The sequence below is a fragment of the Coregonus lavaretus genome (assembly GCF_964263955.1).
Source record: "Coregonus lavaretus genome assembly, chromosome: 18".
In the NCBI taxonomy this organism is placed as follows: Eukaryota; Metazoa; Chordata; class Actinopteri; order Salmoniformes; family Salmonidae; genus Coregonus; species Coregonus lavaretus.
The window spans coordinates 28,510,055-28,525,662 of NC_140005.1; the positions used below are offsets into that span (position 1 = coordinate 28,510,055).

Consider the following 15,608-nt stretch of genomic DNA (forward strand, 5'->3'; position numbering starts at 1 on the left):
CTTCAACAGATCCATGGAAGATGCCATTTTCATCGCTATTCACACGGCAGTAACACATCTGGACAAGAGGAACACCTGTGTGAAAATGCTGTTCATTGACTACAGTTCAGCATTCAACACTATTGTTCCCTCGAAGCTCGACACCAAGCTCAGAGCCCTGGGTCTGGACACCACCCTCTGCAACTGGATCCTGGACTTCCTGACAGGCATACCACAGGCTATGAGGATTGGCAACAACACCTCCTCCACACTGACTCTTAACACAGGGCCCCCCCAAGGGTGTGTCCTCAGTCCTCTGCTGTACTCCCACGACTAAGTGGTTTCACACAAAACCAACTACATCATCAAGTTTGGTGACTACACCACGGCTGTAGGCCTGATAACCAACAATGACAGTCAGCCTATAGTAGGTAAGTGAACTGGCATTGTAGTGTCATGACAACAACCTCTCCCTCAACATCAGCAAAACAAAGTTGTTTGACATCAGGAAGCAGAGGAGGGAACATGCCCGATCCACATCAATGGGACTGTAGTAGAGAGAGTCACAAATGTTAATTTCCTTGGCACATCACCCCAGCCATGAGCTGTCTCTCATGTACTGTCGGGCAGAAGGTGTTGGAGCATGAGGTTTGATAGAAACTGTCTCTGAGCCTGTTGGTATCTACAAGCCATCAGACTGCTGAACACTTGAACTGGACTGACCACCTGCCCTGCACCTGCTCTGATTCTCCGCACCTTAGCACACATCACAACTGCTGCTACCAGACTTATTATACAGGTCAATTTATACACTTGCCCCCCATTTCTCCCTTCCCCAATACACATGTAAATATTGTACTATACATTTTGCCTTCCTGTATTACAATTATGCTAAAATGTTTATTATATTGTTGCCATTTACTTTGTATTCTTATGTTTTACTATTTCTTATTGTTGTTACCTTGTCGAGAAGGAACCTGCAAGTAAGCGTTTCGTTGGACGATGTTTACCATGCTTATGCCGTACAGACGAGTAATACAACTTGAACTATTTGTGTGCAATTTAGGCCATCGTTTCTCTCGGTCATCATTCACACGGCCACCTGTGTGACGCTACCCAGTATTAGTCACAATAATGGAATTTGCGGTTCGCCTTCAAAATAAAGGTCCCACATTGAAACTGATCCAAACGTATCCAAATAGTGGAATAATGCTAAACAAGGTTGGAATTTTGTTATATAACTTTAAAATGAATGCAATAATTAAAAAACTCTTCAAATCCCACTGTGGATGTATTAGACTGCATAATTGCATTGGGGGCATACATACAGTTATGCACTATACAGCCTAGCCCTCAAACTCAAGGTGGCATTCTGCCTTATCCCTACAGTTTTCAGCCATTAGCTTTACCCATGACTACCTCATGTGAACTACAATCCCAATGCTGTGTTTTAACGTTTAGAAATGCCAATAATCATTGCTTGCGATACGGCTTTCGAAACATATGGGCCTTATCTTTCATCAGAAAGAATCCTTTAAATACAAAAGATACACTTACTGTAGCAGTTTTGCACAGATCCATACAGCTATGGGTGCCTCCATCCGACGATCCTACACTTCCGCTATACCCGAGTTACATTTACACACAGGTGTTCGGAGCGTGCTAGATAGGTAATTAGCACAGGTGGTCGGTCGCCTCTTGTCTTCCGTAAACAAGCATTGTATCATGGAAATATGGCCGTGTGGGAACACTAACCCTATCAAGGTGTGTATCAATTTAACGTTTTGTTTTTTGAAAATTATTTCTCGCTGATATGAAAGATGAGGTCCTTATACTTCCAAAACCGTACCGCAAGGGACAGTTGTTAATGTTCAGATTGAGCGTCGGGGCTCTTAACAAAAGTCCCCAGTACAGAAGACGCCTTCGTCCAATTACTCTTATGTGTAACGTAATGGAACTGAGAGTCATGATCAAGGGCTATGTACAGCCTAACTATGGAAATGGGGTATCAGCCTTGTCAGTGACACCCACAGATTACAATCCCAAAGAGTTTACGCAAATATGAGCGTCATAGCTCTTATTGCAGGACTTTGACCCTGGGAAATAACCTCCTCAGTTAGTCTATTGAACATTCATATTGGACTGTACTATGGAGAGTGCACCCATGAAATGGGGTTATCAGCCTACTCAGTGACACCCACAAAACACAACACAATTATGCGGTGTAATTGTGGCTAATCCTTATTGTGGCTAGCTTCACAGGTCACAAGAAATACAGAACTAAGAACCGATATAGCCCCTGGTTCTCCTCAGACTTGACTGCCCTTGACCAGCACAAAAACATCCTGTGGCGTACAGCATTAGCATCAAATAGCCCCCGCGATATGCAACTTTTCAGGGAAGTTAGGAACCAATATACACAAGCAGTCAGGAAAGCAAAGGCTAACTTTTTCAAACAGAAATTTGCATCCTGTAGCACTAACTCCAAAAAGTTTTGGGACACTGTAAAGTCCATGGAGAATAAGAGCACTTCCTCCCAGCTGCCCACTGCACTGAGGCTAGGAAACACTATCACCACCGATAAATCTACAATAATCGAGAATTTCAACAAGCATTTTGCTACAGCTGGCCATGCTTTCCATCTGGCTACCACTAACCCGGCCACCAACTCTGCACCCTCTGCTGCAACTTGCCCATGCCCCCCCCCGCTTCTCCTTCACACAAATTCAGACAGCTGATGTTTTGAAAGCGCTGCAAAATCTGGACCCCTACAAATCAGCTGGGCTAGACAATCTGGACCCTTTCTTTCTAAAACTAGCCGCCGAAATTGTCGCTACCCCTATTACTAGTCTGTTCAACCTCTCTTTCATAACGTCTGAGATCCCCAGAGATTGGAAAGCTGCCGCGGTCATCCCCCTCTTCAAAGGGGGTGACACTCTAGATCCAAATTGCTACAGACCTATATCCATCCTGCCCTGCCTTTCGAAAGTATTCGAAAGCCAAGTTAACAAACAGATCATCGACCATTTCGAATACCACCGTACCTTCTCCGCTATGCAATCCGGTTTCCGAGCTGGTCACGGGTGCACTTCAGCCACGCTCAAGGTCCTAAACGATATTATAACCGCGATTGATAATAGACAGTACTGTGCAGCCGTCTTCATCGACCTGGCCAAGGCTTTCGACTCTGTCAACCACCGCATTCTTATTGGCAGACTAAATAGCCTTGGTTTCTCAAATGACTGCCTCGCCTGGTTCACCAACTACTTCTCAGATAGAGTTCAGTGTGTCAAATCGGAGGGCCTGTTGTCTGGACCTATGGCAGTCTCTATGGGGGTGCCACAGGGTTCAATTCTTGGGCCGACACTTTTCTCTGTGTATATCAATGATGTCGCTCTTGCTGCTGGTGACTCTCAGATCCACCTCTACGCAGACGACACCATTTTGTATACATCTGGCCCTTCATTGGACACTGTGTTAACAAACCTCCAAACGAGCTTCAATGCCATACAACAATCCTTCAGTAGCCTCCAACTGCTCTTAAACACTAGTAAAACTAAATGCATGCTTTTCAATCGAACGCTGCTGGCACCCGCCCACCCGACTAGAATCACCACTCTCGACGGGTCTGACCTAGAGTATGTGGACAACTACAAATACCTAGGTGTCTGGTTAGACTGTAAACTCAACTTCCAGACTCACATAAAGAATCTCCAATCCAAAGTTAAATCTAGAATCGGCTTCCTATTTCGCAACAAAGCCTCCTTCACTCATGCTGCCAAACATGCCCTCGTAAAACTGACTATCCTACCGATCCTTGACTTCGGCGATGTCATTTACAAAATAGCCTCCAACACTCTACTCAGCAAATTGGATGTAGTCTATCACAGTGCCATCCGTTTTGTCTCCAAAGCCCCATACACTACCCACCACTGTGACCTGTACGCTCTTGTTGGCTGGTCCTCACTACATGTTCGTCGTCAAACCCACTGGCTCCAGGCCATCTATAAATCACTGCTAGGCAAATCCCCGCCTTATCTTAGCTCATTGGTCACCATAGCAGCACCCACCCGTAGTCTGCGCTCCAGCAGGTATATCTCACTGGTCATTCCCAAAGCCAACACCTCCTTTGGCCGCCATTCCTTCCAGTTCTCTGCTGCCAATGACTGGAACGAATTGCAAAAATCTCTGAAGCTGGAGACTCTTATCTCCCTCAATAACTTTAAGCATCAGTTGTCAGAGCACCTTACCGATCACTGCACCTGTACACAGCCCATCTGAAATTAGCCCACCCAACTACCTCATCCCTATATTGTTATTTATTTTGCTCTTTTGCACATAATCTCTTGCACATCTAGCATTCCAGTGTTAATACTATTGTAATTATTTTGCACTATAGCCTATTTATTGCCTTACCTCCATAACTTGCTTCATTCGCACACACTGTATATATATTTTCTGTTGTATTTCTGACTTTATGTTTTTTACCCCATATGTAACTCTGTGTTGTTTTTTATTGCACTACTTTGCTTTATCTTGGCCAGGTCGCAGTTGTAAATGAGAACCTGTTCTCAACTGGCTTACCTGGTTAAATAAAGGTGAAATAAAAAAAAACACGGCCACACAAGACACATCCACAGCTGTGCGGAAATGACACAGCAGGCGCGCGCCCCGACACGTCACGCGAGACGACACAGACCCCCCCCCCCCCCCAAAAAAAAAAATAAAAAAATAAAAGAAATAGAGGAGAAACACGAACAACAGTGTGTGAAATTCCCACGGAATTCGTGGCAGATATGTTAACCACGTCATCAATTACTGCAAAGGACTACATTAAATCGTAAAGGTGAGTTCGCGCTAAAGCATCTGTGTTTATATTTTTTTACAATTCCACGTAGAGTGGGAAAAACTCGTCCAATACACTGCCGCGTCACTAGATAAATATCCCTTTAAAACAATGATAAGCTAGGTTTAATGCGAAGTATAAATATATATATATATTCTGTGTATTCAAATACATCTCATGGCGTTTTTTAATTGCCACGAAAGGCTGAAGTTTTTATTGTCAGTGGGAAAAGCAAAACAGTTAGTTGTGTGTGTACTCATGTTTTGGTTCATGGTCTTCTAGTGTAGAAGAATGAGGAAGTGGATGTGACAGGGGGCTTGTGAGACAAGTCATATAAAGCCTCTTGCATCACTACAGAGAACACAACTCACCCACTGTTAGCAATTAAACAATAGAGCACAAGTTAGTGTCTTATATTTTATTGTAAAATTAACGTAGCTTACTTCGACGCTGTCCAATATTGTCCTTAAATAAACATGAGCCCAAGCAGCTGATCAAATAGCACGGGTTCAGAATATCATCCATGTATGCCTATGAACATACTGTAGAAAGCAGGTGCGGTAGACAAGGGCCTGATTGATTACAACAATATAACATCAAATGCTTTACTTTTCTATGGAACAACAGTCACAATTGTTGTTGAAGCGTAGAATGGGACTTTTAATATGAAAGATGAAGTCTCCAACAAAATAACACAATTAGGACAATGCAATCAATGTAATGTGCCTATTTAGAGAAATTACAACAGTCAAGGTTACTTACCAGTGCAGTGACATTGGAATTCTGAAAATGGCATAAACAGTGATGTTGCAGGTTTTATTTATTTTGATTCTATTGTTTTACTATAGGATATGAATACCTCTGACCATGGGGAAAACTCAGATGGCGAAATGCTTGAGAGAGGTAAGTACAAACCATTTAATATTCCACTGTTATTGCAACTATTCACTTCCAAACTGTTTGGATTTAGCAACAGCTAAAGTGGGGAAATCTAATCAAGCTGTATATTGGAAATAACATAACATTGATTTGAAATGTTTGTTTTCTGCAGAGCGAGAACCCATTCAAGACATCAAGACAGAGACAGATGAATGTACTATTAGTGAGAAAACTGAAGGACCCCGAAGATGGTACCTTGGAACTAGTGAGGCCACCAGGAAACGTACTGCCAAGGACATGGGCTGTGACGCTCACAATTCTGAATTGCAGCGGTCTACCAGCAGCAAAAGAGTCAGGGTCTCTAGTGAGGTAAATTAATGAAATGGCTTAATCAATGATTATGGCTAACTGAACTTGGTAAATAGACAAATGTCATCAAATAGACATAGGCCTATCTATTTATTTAGCTTGCTTATTCCAGTTTTTATTTACATGACATTGAAAAGACAAATAGTTTTTTTATTTGAGATAAGAAATGCATGTTGTTGTTGTCTCTGTGTAGGCAGGCCGGCGCTTGCTGAGGAGATTGTCTGAAGAGTCCACGAGGCCTCAACCCCTCTGCCTGACATCTGCGGAGAAGGACCCTGCCCAGGAGAAGACTATAGCCTCTTACAGGAAGCCTCTCTACAGCATCTCTCACAGAATCACAGAGAAGAAGCACACATCAAGCCTGGACCAGCAGGCTCAGCATGAGGGAGGAGTGCGGCTAAGCTATAGCAATCTCTTATCCCCTCAACTGGTCAATACAGGGGAGCACAGCCAAAGTGAACCCCTCTCTGCCCTGGGGACGGCAGGGTCCATGTCTTCAACAGACTCTAATCTATACTCCCTCATCGAGAAGATGTTTTTCATCCTCAATACGCTCAACTCAAGCATGACCCAACTGCACAGCAAGGTGGATCTACTTTCCCTGGAAGTCACTCGCATCAAAAAACAGATCAAACCCTCAGAGATGGCAACTGAGTTCCAGCCTCCGCCAGAATACCTGTTGACAAGTGAGGAGCTGAGTCAACTGATGGAGCAGACATCAAATGCTGGGGAGTTGGGTTGTCGACTGCTAGTACACCTCTTCCCAGAACTTTTTAAAGCCAAGGAGTGCACTCCTGGTAGTATTGCCAACAAGAGAACATTGGATTCCCTACAGCTGCAGCTAATACGCAACTATGTGAAGGTGTGTTTTCCTCTGGTAAAGAACAACAACATTTGGCAGGATGAATGCCTATTACAGATTAATAACTTCTTTAACCGCTTCTGGGCTCAGAAGGATATGGAGAGCGGGCCACAGTCATGTGGTAGACACACTATTATAGGCTTAGGTTTAAAAGCTGAGCGGAACCAGCCCTGCCATTTTATAAATGAGGGGCAAGAAGTGCACCTTGAGTTACACTCCAATAGTGACCACACCAACAATAAAGTAGTAGTGCCAGACCTTGTGTTTGACACTCAGGAGCTTGGAGAGGATCTTGATGAGCTCTCCTCCCCTGAAGATTTTATGTTTCTTGTAAACAGACTTTTCCCAGAGGTTTTTGAGCAGGGGAAATTGCCAGAGGGTAGTGTGGGAAAGATGATCCTGGACTCGGACAGGATAGAGATTATCCGTAAATACATGGAAGCAAATTTTCCTGACGTCCCAGAGGATAGTTGGCTGCAGGTGTGTGTGCAGCGCATAGAAGATGCAATAGAGGGTTATCACAGTAACGGCAATGGCAGTGAGCCTGAGAACATGAATGATGAGAGCTATGACTCCACAGGCCTCCCTGATGATGTCTCTATCATCAAGATCAGTGACTTGTGTGACTACGAGAGACCAGGTCGTAGGTCAAAAAAGTCCTTGCTTGTGCCAGTCGATTTTGAACAACTTGAGATCCCCCTACCAGATCTGAGTGTGCCTCAAGAGTATCTGCTCTCTAGGGAGCAACTGAGGAACAACTATGAATGTAGCTTGTCAATTGGGAACTTTGCCTCTCGCCTCTTAGTACTTATTTTCCCTGAGCTCTTCACCTACGAGAACACACGGAAGCATTACAACTGTAGTGGCTCTCTCGGGAAGAAGCAGCTTGATCCTGTACGGGTCAACCTTATTCGCCACTACGTACAGCTACTATATCCACAGGCCAAGAATGACAGAGTGTGGACCCTGGAATTTGTGGGTAAACTGGACGAGCTGTGCAGGCGACGAGACACGGAACAACGGCGGTCATACCAGCAGCAACCCAAAGTCTATGCTCCTGAGTTGGAGCAAGAGCCTGTGGACTTTGTGGCTGCTTGCCAAGTGAACCAGCTCAAAACAGAGCACTTGAAAGAGGACTTTGAGATCCCTCCACTACCCCCTGAAAAAAGTAGCAAAGACTTCTGCATGATCCCCCTGGAGGAATTGACGGTGTCGATTCCAGACTTCACAGTGCCTTTGGTCTACTTGCTCTCAGACACTGAGGTGCGAGAGATTGTCCAGCAGAGCCTTTCTGTGGGAAACTTTGCCGCCCGCCTACTGGTGCGCCTCTTCCCTGAGCTCTTCACTCAGGAGAACCTGCGGCTTCAGTATAACCACTCGGGCGCCTGCAATAAGAAGCAGCTGGATCCTGTGCGTCTCAGGCTCATCCGCCACTATGTAGAAGCCGTGTACCCAGTTGAGAAGATGGAGGAGGTCTGGCATTATGAATGTGTGCCAAGCATAGATGAGCGATGCCGGCGGCCCAACCGCAAGAAGTGTGACATACTGAAGAAGGCCAAGAGATCAAATACTGTGTCCTAGTAGCAAAGCTGAAGGCAACACTTTGCCTTTTTTGTTCTAAATATTTGCACAAGTACATAAGCTGAATAGCATAGTGGAGTCTTTGCACACTGTCCTGTGTAGGATAAGGCCAACTTGTAAAGGCTTTTCATTAGTACTCTTAATTAATGTATTTGTAATATTGAACTACAGTATTAGACAGTTTAGTTTTTCATCATCTGCTTGTTTGAGATTATAGACTAAGTTTATGTATACACCAAAACAATACTGTTGTAGCTAATCTAATTTACCCTGTATATAAGATGTTGTACCCTTAAAAACAATAACCATGTAAATATTACAAACACAGTAGATCACAGGCAAAGATGGATACAAATTGTGATAATTTTTTCTATCGCATATTTGTTGTCGCATTGTGTCACCACTGGTCTTTTATAACAATGTTATACCTTCTTATAGAAGTTTGTACTATAAATCTGTATTAAACCATGGCAACAGATCATGTAATCCCATTTGTAATCAAATCAGTCGAATTCAGCATTTCACTTTATTAGCATTTAGCACTCCATAATACTTATCCCACATATATCCCCTTGCATCCGATTCAAACCATGACTATCCATTTCATAGTTACATAGTAATCCTTGGAGAATGAGTGTTATTAACATTTGTTCATAGAAAATTGTGTCAAGGTCATTTGAAACCAGATAAGCCAATGATGATACATACCAAGAAGGCTATGTAAAAAAAATTCACCATTTGATGTAACATCATGCATAGACGTAGATATTCCAATTCCCTTGTCAATGGGGAGCGGTATAGTCAGTATTGTACACTGAACACTCATTGTTTAAAGGCATCCTGCTTAGGAAGTTCTAAGTTTTTCCAGCGCCTCAGAACAACTTTGGACCGGTCTCCATCCTTGGATTCACCCAATTCCTTCTTAATGATGACTCTCAAAAGCGTGACAGTGTCTGTTTCTTTGTTCTCTGACAATACCAAGTCCAAGGTGTCCCCAACTTTAACCTGAAGAGAGAACCAAAGACAGGTACAATTAAGAAACGTAGGGTTCGATTCAATCCGTATTGCTGAAGATCTGCGTTATAATATACTGAACAAAAATGTAAACGCAAAGTGAAAAGTGTTGGTCCCATGTTTCATGAGCTGAAATAAAAGATCCCAGAAATGTTCCATACGCACAAAACGCTTATCTCAAATTGACCACAAATTTGTTTACATTCGTGTTAGTGACCATTTCTCCTTTGCCAAGATAATCCAGCTGATCATGCTGTTTAATCAAGAAACTGATTAAACAGCATGATCATTACACAGGTGCACCTTGTGCTGGGGACAATAAAAGGCCACTCTAAAATGTGCAGTTGTCACATTGCTCCTGTAAGTCGCTCTGGATAAGAGCGTCTGCTAAATGACTAAAATGTAAAATGTAAATGTAAACATAATACCACAGATGTCAAAAGTTAAGGGAGTGTGCAATTGGCATGCTGAATGCAGGAATGTCCACCAGAGCTGTTGCCAGAGAAGTGAATGTTAATTTCTCTACCATAAGCCACCTCCAACGCCATTTTAGAGAATTTGGCAGTACATTCAACCGGCCTCACAACCATAGACCACGTGTAACCACACCAGGCCAGGACCTCCACATCCTGCGGGATCGTCTGAGGGGGTGCCGAGGAGAATTTCTGTCTGTAATAAAGCCCTTTTGTGTGGAAAAACGAAAGTCTGATTGGCTGGGCCTGTCTCCTAAGTGGGTGGGCCTATGCCCTCCCAGGCCCACCTATGGCTGCGCCCTTGCCTAGTCATGTGAAATTAATATATTAGGGCCTAATTAATTTATTTCAATTGACTGATTTCCTTTTATGAACTGTAATGGGTAAAATCTTTGAAATTGTTGCACGTTGCATTTTTTTGTTTGTTTAGTATAGATTTAGTTTATATAGTGCTTTTCATACATTTACATAAAAATAAAAATAAACATTTTTAGTCATTTAGCAGACGCTCTTATCCAGAGCGACTTACAGTTAGTGACTACATTTTTTAAAAATATACTGGCCCCCCGTGGGAATCGAACCCACAACCCTGGCGTTGCAAACGCCATGCTCTATCAACTGAGCTACATCCCTGCCGGCCATTCCCTCCCCTACCCTGGACGACGCTGGGCCAATTGAGTCTCCCGGTCGCGGCCGGCTGCGACAGAGCCTGGATTCGAACCAGGATCTCTAGTGGCACAGTTAGCACTGCGATGCAGTGCCTTAGACCACTGCGCCACAAAGTCGCTTTAAAAAACAAACAAAAACAAATTCAGGGAGCTGGCAGTTCATGGGAGATGGTCTTCTACAGCTGGATGATGATGCAGTTCAGTAAAGGAGTAGATGGTACGGCCAGGGAGGGAGAAACAATCAGACAGGCAGGCCCGGAGCTGTTCATTAGGCACCTAGGTCTCTGAGGTTCACAGCTACTCCTCCTCTGTAGGTAGGCTGGAACAGATCCACCATGAAAAGTGTAACACCCATCTGGGTGATGCTTCGGCTGCTATTACAAGCACGTTTTAAATATTACGGTTATTTACCACGAATGCAGTCTCCGAATGCGGAAACATTGCCTTTAAATTTCAGTTGCGCTATAGTGCGGATCTTCAGTGCTACGGATTGAATCGAGCCCTTAGACTTTTCCCTGACAATCCAGAGCAAGGCAGGGTGTTGGTTGGACTGCTCTACCACTTCAGTTCGCGGGGGGTGGGTTTGGATCCTAACAGTCTTGTAAGATGTTGAAGGTTGGCATAAATATTGTTTATTTTACTAGGCACAAAAGTAACTCACCGATTTACTTTTCTTGATCAGTTTCTGTCCATTTAGCCAAAGCTTGTTGCCATAGAAAGCATCCTCCACTTTGCTGAAATAAAGACAAAAAAAATCAGTTGGCCACTGAGGATAAGACCATAGCCTTTTAAGTAATTCCACTCCATATCAATCAAATAATTTGACCTAATCTCTTCATTAAAGCTTTCAGGAGAGAGGTGCTCAAAATCGACCCATTTGGATCCCCTCAAATTGTTGCCAATATTGATGCCAAATATTAATGATACCATTACCCAACCCTCTTGTTTTTTATCTCCTTGAGTGCATCCATTTGAAAACAAAGGCATAACTCTGTAACAACTCACTTGCGTGCTATGTCAAGGCCAGCTTTCATGATAACATCATATCGAAAGGACTGCACATATTTCTCTATGTCTTTGTAGTCTTTGGGTACACTGGGGTCATCCTCAGGTTCATCCTCATAGTCACTGTCCTCCAGGTCCTTTTCCTTTTCGTCATCTTCTTCTTCTTCCTGTACAGCCGTTGCTCCTCCTTTCTTCTTGCTGCTTTTGAACCTCACCTGATGAAGAACCAACCTGCTCTTAGCTGTATTCCAGCGTGTAAGAAGCTTGTGTGTCCCAAGGGTCAGGGAGGAGGTGGAACCACACAGCTGGCGAGTGTGTAGTGTCCTTGGGCACCATTCTGTCCAATAAGGTCCCTGTCCAGGGTTCAGCAGCTTTCGGGTACTCAGCCTTCCCAACTGTCTCAGGGCCAGTGCCTGTATCAACAATCGCTGCATGCTGTAGCTCCTCCTTGTGACTTGAAAAAAGTAGACAGGCGTTTACAATACAGTTATAAAGAGCAGTCGATTGTGGATTTTTGGTACAACAAGCCTTTAGGAAATCAATAACCATATATGTAATATAGATTGGAAACATTGTTAACAGTTATGTTGGTGGCCCGCTATGGTAACGGTATGCTCACATTAAAGTGGGGGTGTGGCCATAAGAGCAGCATTCATTATGGTTGAATAGCTTTAGCGTTAGCTAACTAGTGCATAAGCTAACGTTACCTATTTCAACTAACGTTAACTAGTAGACATTCAGTAGCTAGCTAGCTACAACATCACATTGTTTATATTATGCAGTGTACTCAACCTCTTCTCGTCCATAGCTAGCTAACTTAAGACTAGGTCTAAAAAATACTACTAATAATTGTTATCTTCAACCTAGGCTAAAGTGAGCTAACTTTGTAATGTGTCACATTAGTTTAGCTACCTAACTACAGAGATAAGCAATAAAGCTAGTAGCTAATAAACATTGTTTCCCCTCAAGGTTACTGATTGTAGCTAAGCCCATTCATGTCGTCGTTACCTTAATTTTGCGATGAGTCTCCTTCATTCAGTTAGCTTGATAGCTAGCTATCTACTTAGAACATGACCCGTGTGAAGGCCAGCCACAGTAATATCACTTCCGCTTAAAGATAGACAATCCTTCAAATTAAAAGTCTGCTGTAAACGGTGAAAATGAATTGTGAAGGCAAAAAATATGGACAATTGGCCCCACTTGTTTCAAAAAATTCTATAAAAATAATAACGGAAAAGTGGTGCTATGAAGCCCCTAAATAAGATCTGGTGCAACCAATTACCTTCAGAAGTCACATATTTAGTTAAAAAAATAAAATAAAATAAAATTAGTTAAATAAGGTCCTGTGTGCAATCTAAGTGTCACATGATCTGTCACATGATCTCAGTATCTATACACCTGTTCTGAAAGGCCCCAGAGTCTGCAACACCACTAAGCAAGGGGCACCACCAAGCAAGCAGCACCATGAAGACCAAGGAGCTCTCGAAACAGGTAAATCAAATTATTAAAAAATGGAAAGAATATGTCACCACAACAAACCTGCCAAGAGAGGGCCGCCCACCAAAACTCACGGACCAGGCAAGGAGGGCATTAATCAGAGAGGCAACAAAGAGACCAAAGATAGCCCTGAAGGACCTGCAAAGCTCCACAGCGGAGATTGGAATATCTGTCCATAGGACCACTTTAAGCCGTACACTCCACAGAGCTGGGCTTTACGGAAGAGTGGCCAGAAAAAAGCCACTGCTTATAGAAAAGGCATGTGGGAGACTCCCCAAACATATGGAAGAAGGTACTCTGGTCAGCCTTTTTGGCCATCAAGGAAAACGCTATGTCTGGCGCAAACCCAACACCTCTCATCACCCCGAGAACACCATCCCCACAGTGAAGTATGGTGGTGGCAGCATCATGCTGTGGGGATGTTTTTCATCGGCAGGGACTGGGAAACTGGTCAGAATTGAAGGAATGATGGATGGCGCTAAATACATGGGAATTCTTGAGGGAAACCTGTTTCAGTCTTCCAGAGATTTGAGACTGGGACGGAGGTTCACCTTCCAGCAGGACAATGACCCTAAGCATACTGCTAAAGCAACACTCAAGTGGTTTAAGGGGAAACATTTAAATGTATTGGAATGGCCTAGTCAAAGCCCAGACCTCAATCCAATTGAGAATCTGTGGTATGACTTAAAGATTGCTGTACACCATCCAACTTGAAGGAGCTGGAGCAGTTTTGCCTTGAAGAATGGCCAAAAATCCCAGTGGCTAGATGTGCCATGCTTATAGAGACATACCCCAAGAGACTTGCAGCTGTAATTGCTGCAAAAGGTGGCTCTACAACACATTGACTTTGGGGGGTGGGGGTGGGGGGTGAATAGTTATGCACGCTCAAGTTTTCTTTTTTTTTTTGTATTATTTCTTGTTTGTTTAACAAGAAAAAATATTTTGCATCTTCAAAGTGGTAGGCATGTTGTGTAAATCAAATGATACAAACCCCCCCAAAATCCATTTTAATTCCAGGTTGTAAGGCAACAAAATGGAAAAATGCTAAGGGGGTTGAATACTTTCGCAAGCCACTGTATACATACAGTACATTACACACACACACACACACACACACACACACACACACACACACACAGTGCATTCGGAAAGTATTCAGACCCCTTGACCTTTTCCACATTTTGTTACGTTACAGCCTTATTCTAATTATTATTATTTTTTAATCAGCAATCTATACACAATACCCAATAATGACAAAGCGAAAACAGGTTTTTAGACATCTTTGCAAATGTATTAATAATAAAAAACCTAAATACCTTATTTGCAGAAGTATTCAGACCCTTTGCTATGAGACTCGAAATTGAGCTCAGGTCTATCCTGTTTCCATTGATCATCCTTGAGATGTTTCTACAACTTGATTGGAGTCCACCTGTGGTAAATTCTATTGATTGGACATGATTTGGAAAGGCACACACCTGTCTATATAAGGTCCCACAGTTGACAGTGCATGTCAGAGCAAAATCCAAGCAATGAGGTCGAAGGAATTGTCCGTAGAGCTCCGAGACAGGATTGTGTCGACACAACAAGACAGTCGTGAAGAGGGCACGACAAAGCCTATTCCCCCTCAGGAGACTGAAAAGATTTGGCATGGGTCCTCAGATCCTCAAAAAGTTCTACAGCTGCACCATCGAGAGCATCCTGACTGGTTGCATCACCGCCTGGTATGGCAACTGCTCGGCCTCCAACCGCAAGGCACTACAGAGGGTAGTGTGTACAGCCCAGTACATCACTGGGGCCAAGCTTCCTGCCATCCAGGACCTCTATACCAGGCGGTGTCAGAGGAAGGCCCTAAAAATTGTCAAAGACGCCAGCTACCCTAGTCATAGACTGTTCTCTCTGCTACCGCACGGCAAGCGGTACCGGAGCGCCAAGTCTAGGTCCAAAAGGCTTCTTAACAGCTTCTACCCCCAAGCCATAAGACTCCTGAACAGCTAATCATGGCTACCCGGACTATTTGCATTTTTAAATGGAAGAAGTTTGGAACAACCAAGACTCTTCCTAGAGCTGGCCACCCGGCCAAACTGAGCAATCGGGGGAGAAGGGCCTTGGTCAGGGAGGTGACCAAGAACCCGATGGTCACTCTGACAGAGCTCTGGAGTTCCTCTGTGGAGATGGGAGAACATCCAGAAGGACAACCATCTCTGCAGCACTCCACCAATCAGGCCTTTATGGTAGAGTGGCCAGATGGAAGCCACTCCTCAGTAAAAGGCACATGACAGCCCGCTTGGAGTTTGCCAAAAGGCACCTAAAGACTCTCAGACCATGAGAAACAACATTCTCTGGTCTGATGAAACCAAGATTAAACTCTTTGGCCTGAATGCCAAGCGTCACATCTGGAGGGAACCTGGCACCATCCCTATGGTGAAGCATGGTGG

At 43.7% G+C, this 15,608-nt stretch overlaps 2 protein-coding genes across 2 annotated transcripts; one reads left to right on the forward strand and one right to left on the reverse strand.

Moving 5' to 3' along the window:
• Positions 1-4,713: 4,713 nt before the first annotated feature.
• LOC311145879 (BEN domain-containing protein 3-like) lies at positions 4,714-8,990 on the forward strand. The gene is made up of 4 exons (XM_084182237.1): positions 4,714-4,825; positions 5,674-5,728; positions 5,877-6,073; positions 6,267-8,990. The coding sequence occupies exons 2-4, from the start codon at positions 5,677-5,679 to the stop codon at positions 8,514-8,516; spliced, it is 2,499 nt and encodes an 832-aa protein (XP_084038363.1). The 5' UTR covers positions 4,714-4,825; positions 5,674-5,676; the 3' UTR covers positions 8,517-8,990.
• Positions 8,991-9,023: 33 nt separating this feature from the next.
• Positions 9,024-12,779, reverse strand: mtres1 (mitochondrial transcription rescue factor 1). Its single transcript, XM_084182238.1, has 4 exons — positions 12,685-12,779; positions 11,677-12,130; positions 11,333-11,405; positions 9,024-9,521 (listed from the first exon to the last, which is right to left on the reverse strand). Exons 2-4 carry the CDS (start codon positions 12,108-12,110, stop codon positions 9,339-9,341), a joined length of 690 nt encoding a protein of 229 aa, XP_084038364.1. The 5' UTR covers positions 12,111-12,130; positions 12,685-12,779; the 3' UTR covers positions 9,024-9,338.
• Between the last annotated feature and the right edge of the window lie 2,829 nt (positions 12,780-15,608).

Coding starts and splice junctions, on each gene's coding strand:
- LOC311145879 (XM_084182237.1), top strand. CDS start 5,677: ATGAATACCTCTGACCATGGGGAAAACTCAGATGGCGAAATGCTTGAG. Junction 5,729..5,876: donor TGGCGAAATGCTTGAGAGAG/GTAAGTACAAAC, acceptor TGTTTTCTGCAG/AGCGAGAACCCATTCAAGAC. Junction 6,074..6,266: donor GAGTCAGGGTCTCTAGTGAG/GTAAATTAATGA, acceptor GTCTCTGTGTAG/GCAGGCCGGCGCTTGCTGAG.
- mtres1 (XM_084182238.1), bottom strand. CDS start 12,110: ATGCAGCGATTGTTGATACAGGCACTGGCCCTGAGACAGTTGGGAAGG. Junction 11,406..11,676: donor GGCCTTGACATAGCACGCAA/GTGAGTTGTTAC, acceptor TCTTTATTTCAG/CAAAGTGGAGGATGCTTTCT. Junction 9,522..11,332: donor TGATCAAGAAAAGTAAATCG/GTGAGTTACTTT, acceptor TTCTCTCTTCAG/GTTAAAGTTGGGGACACCTT.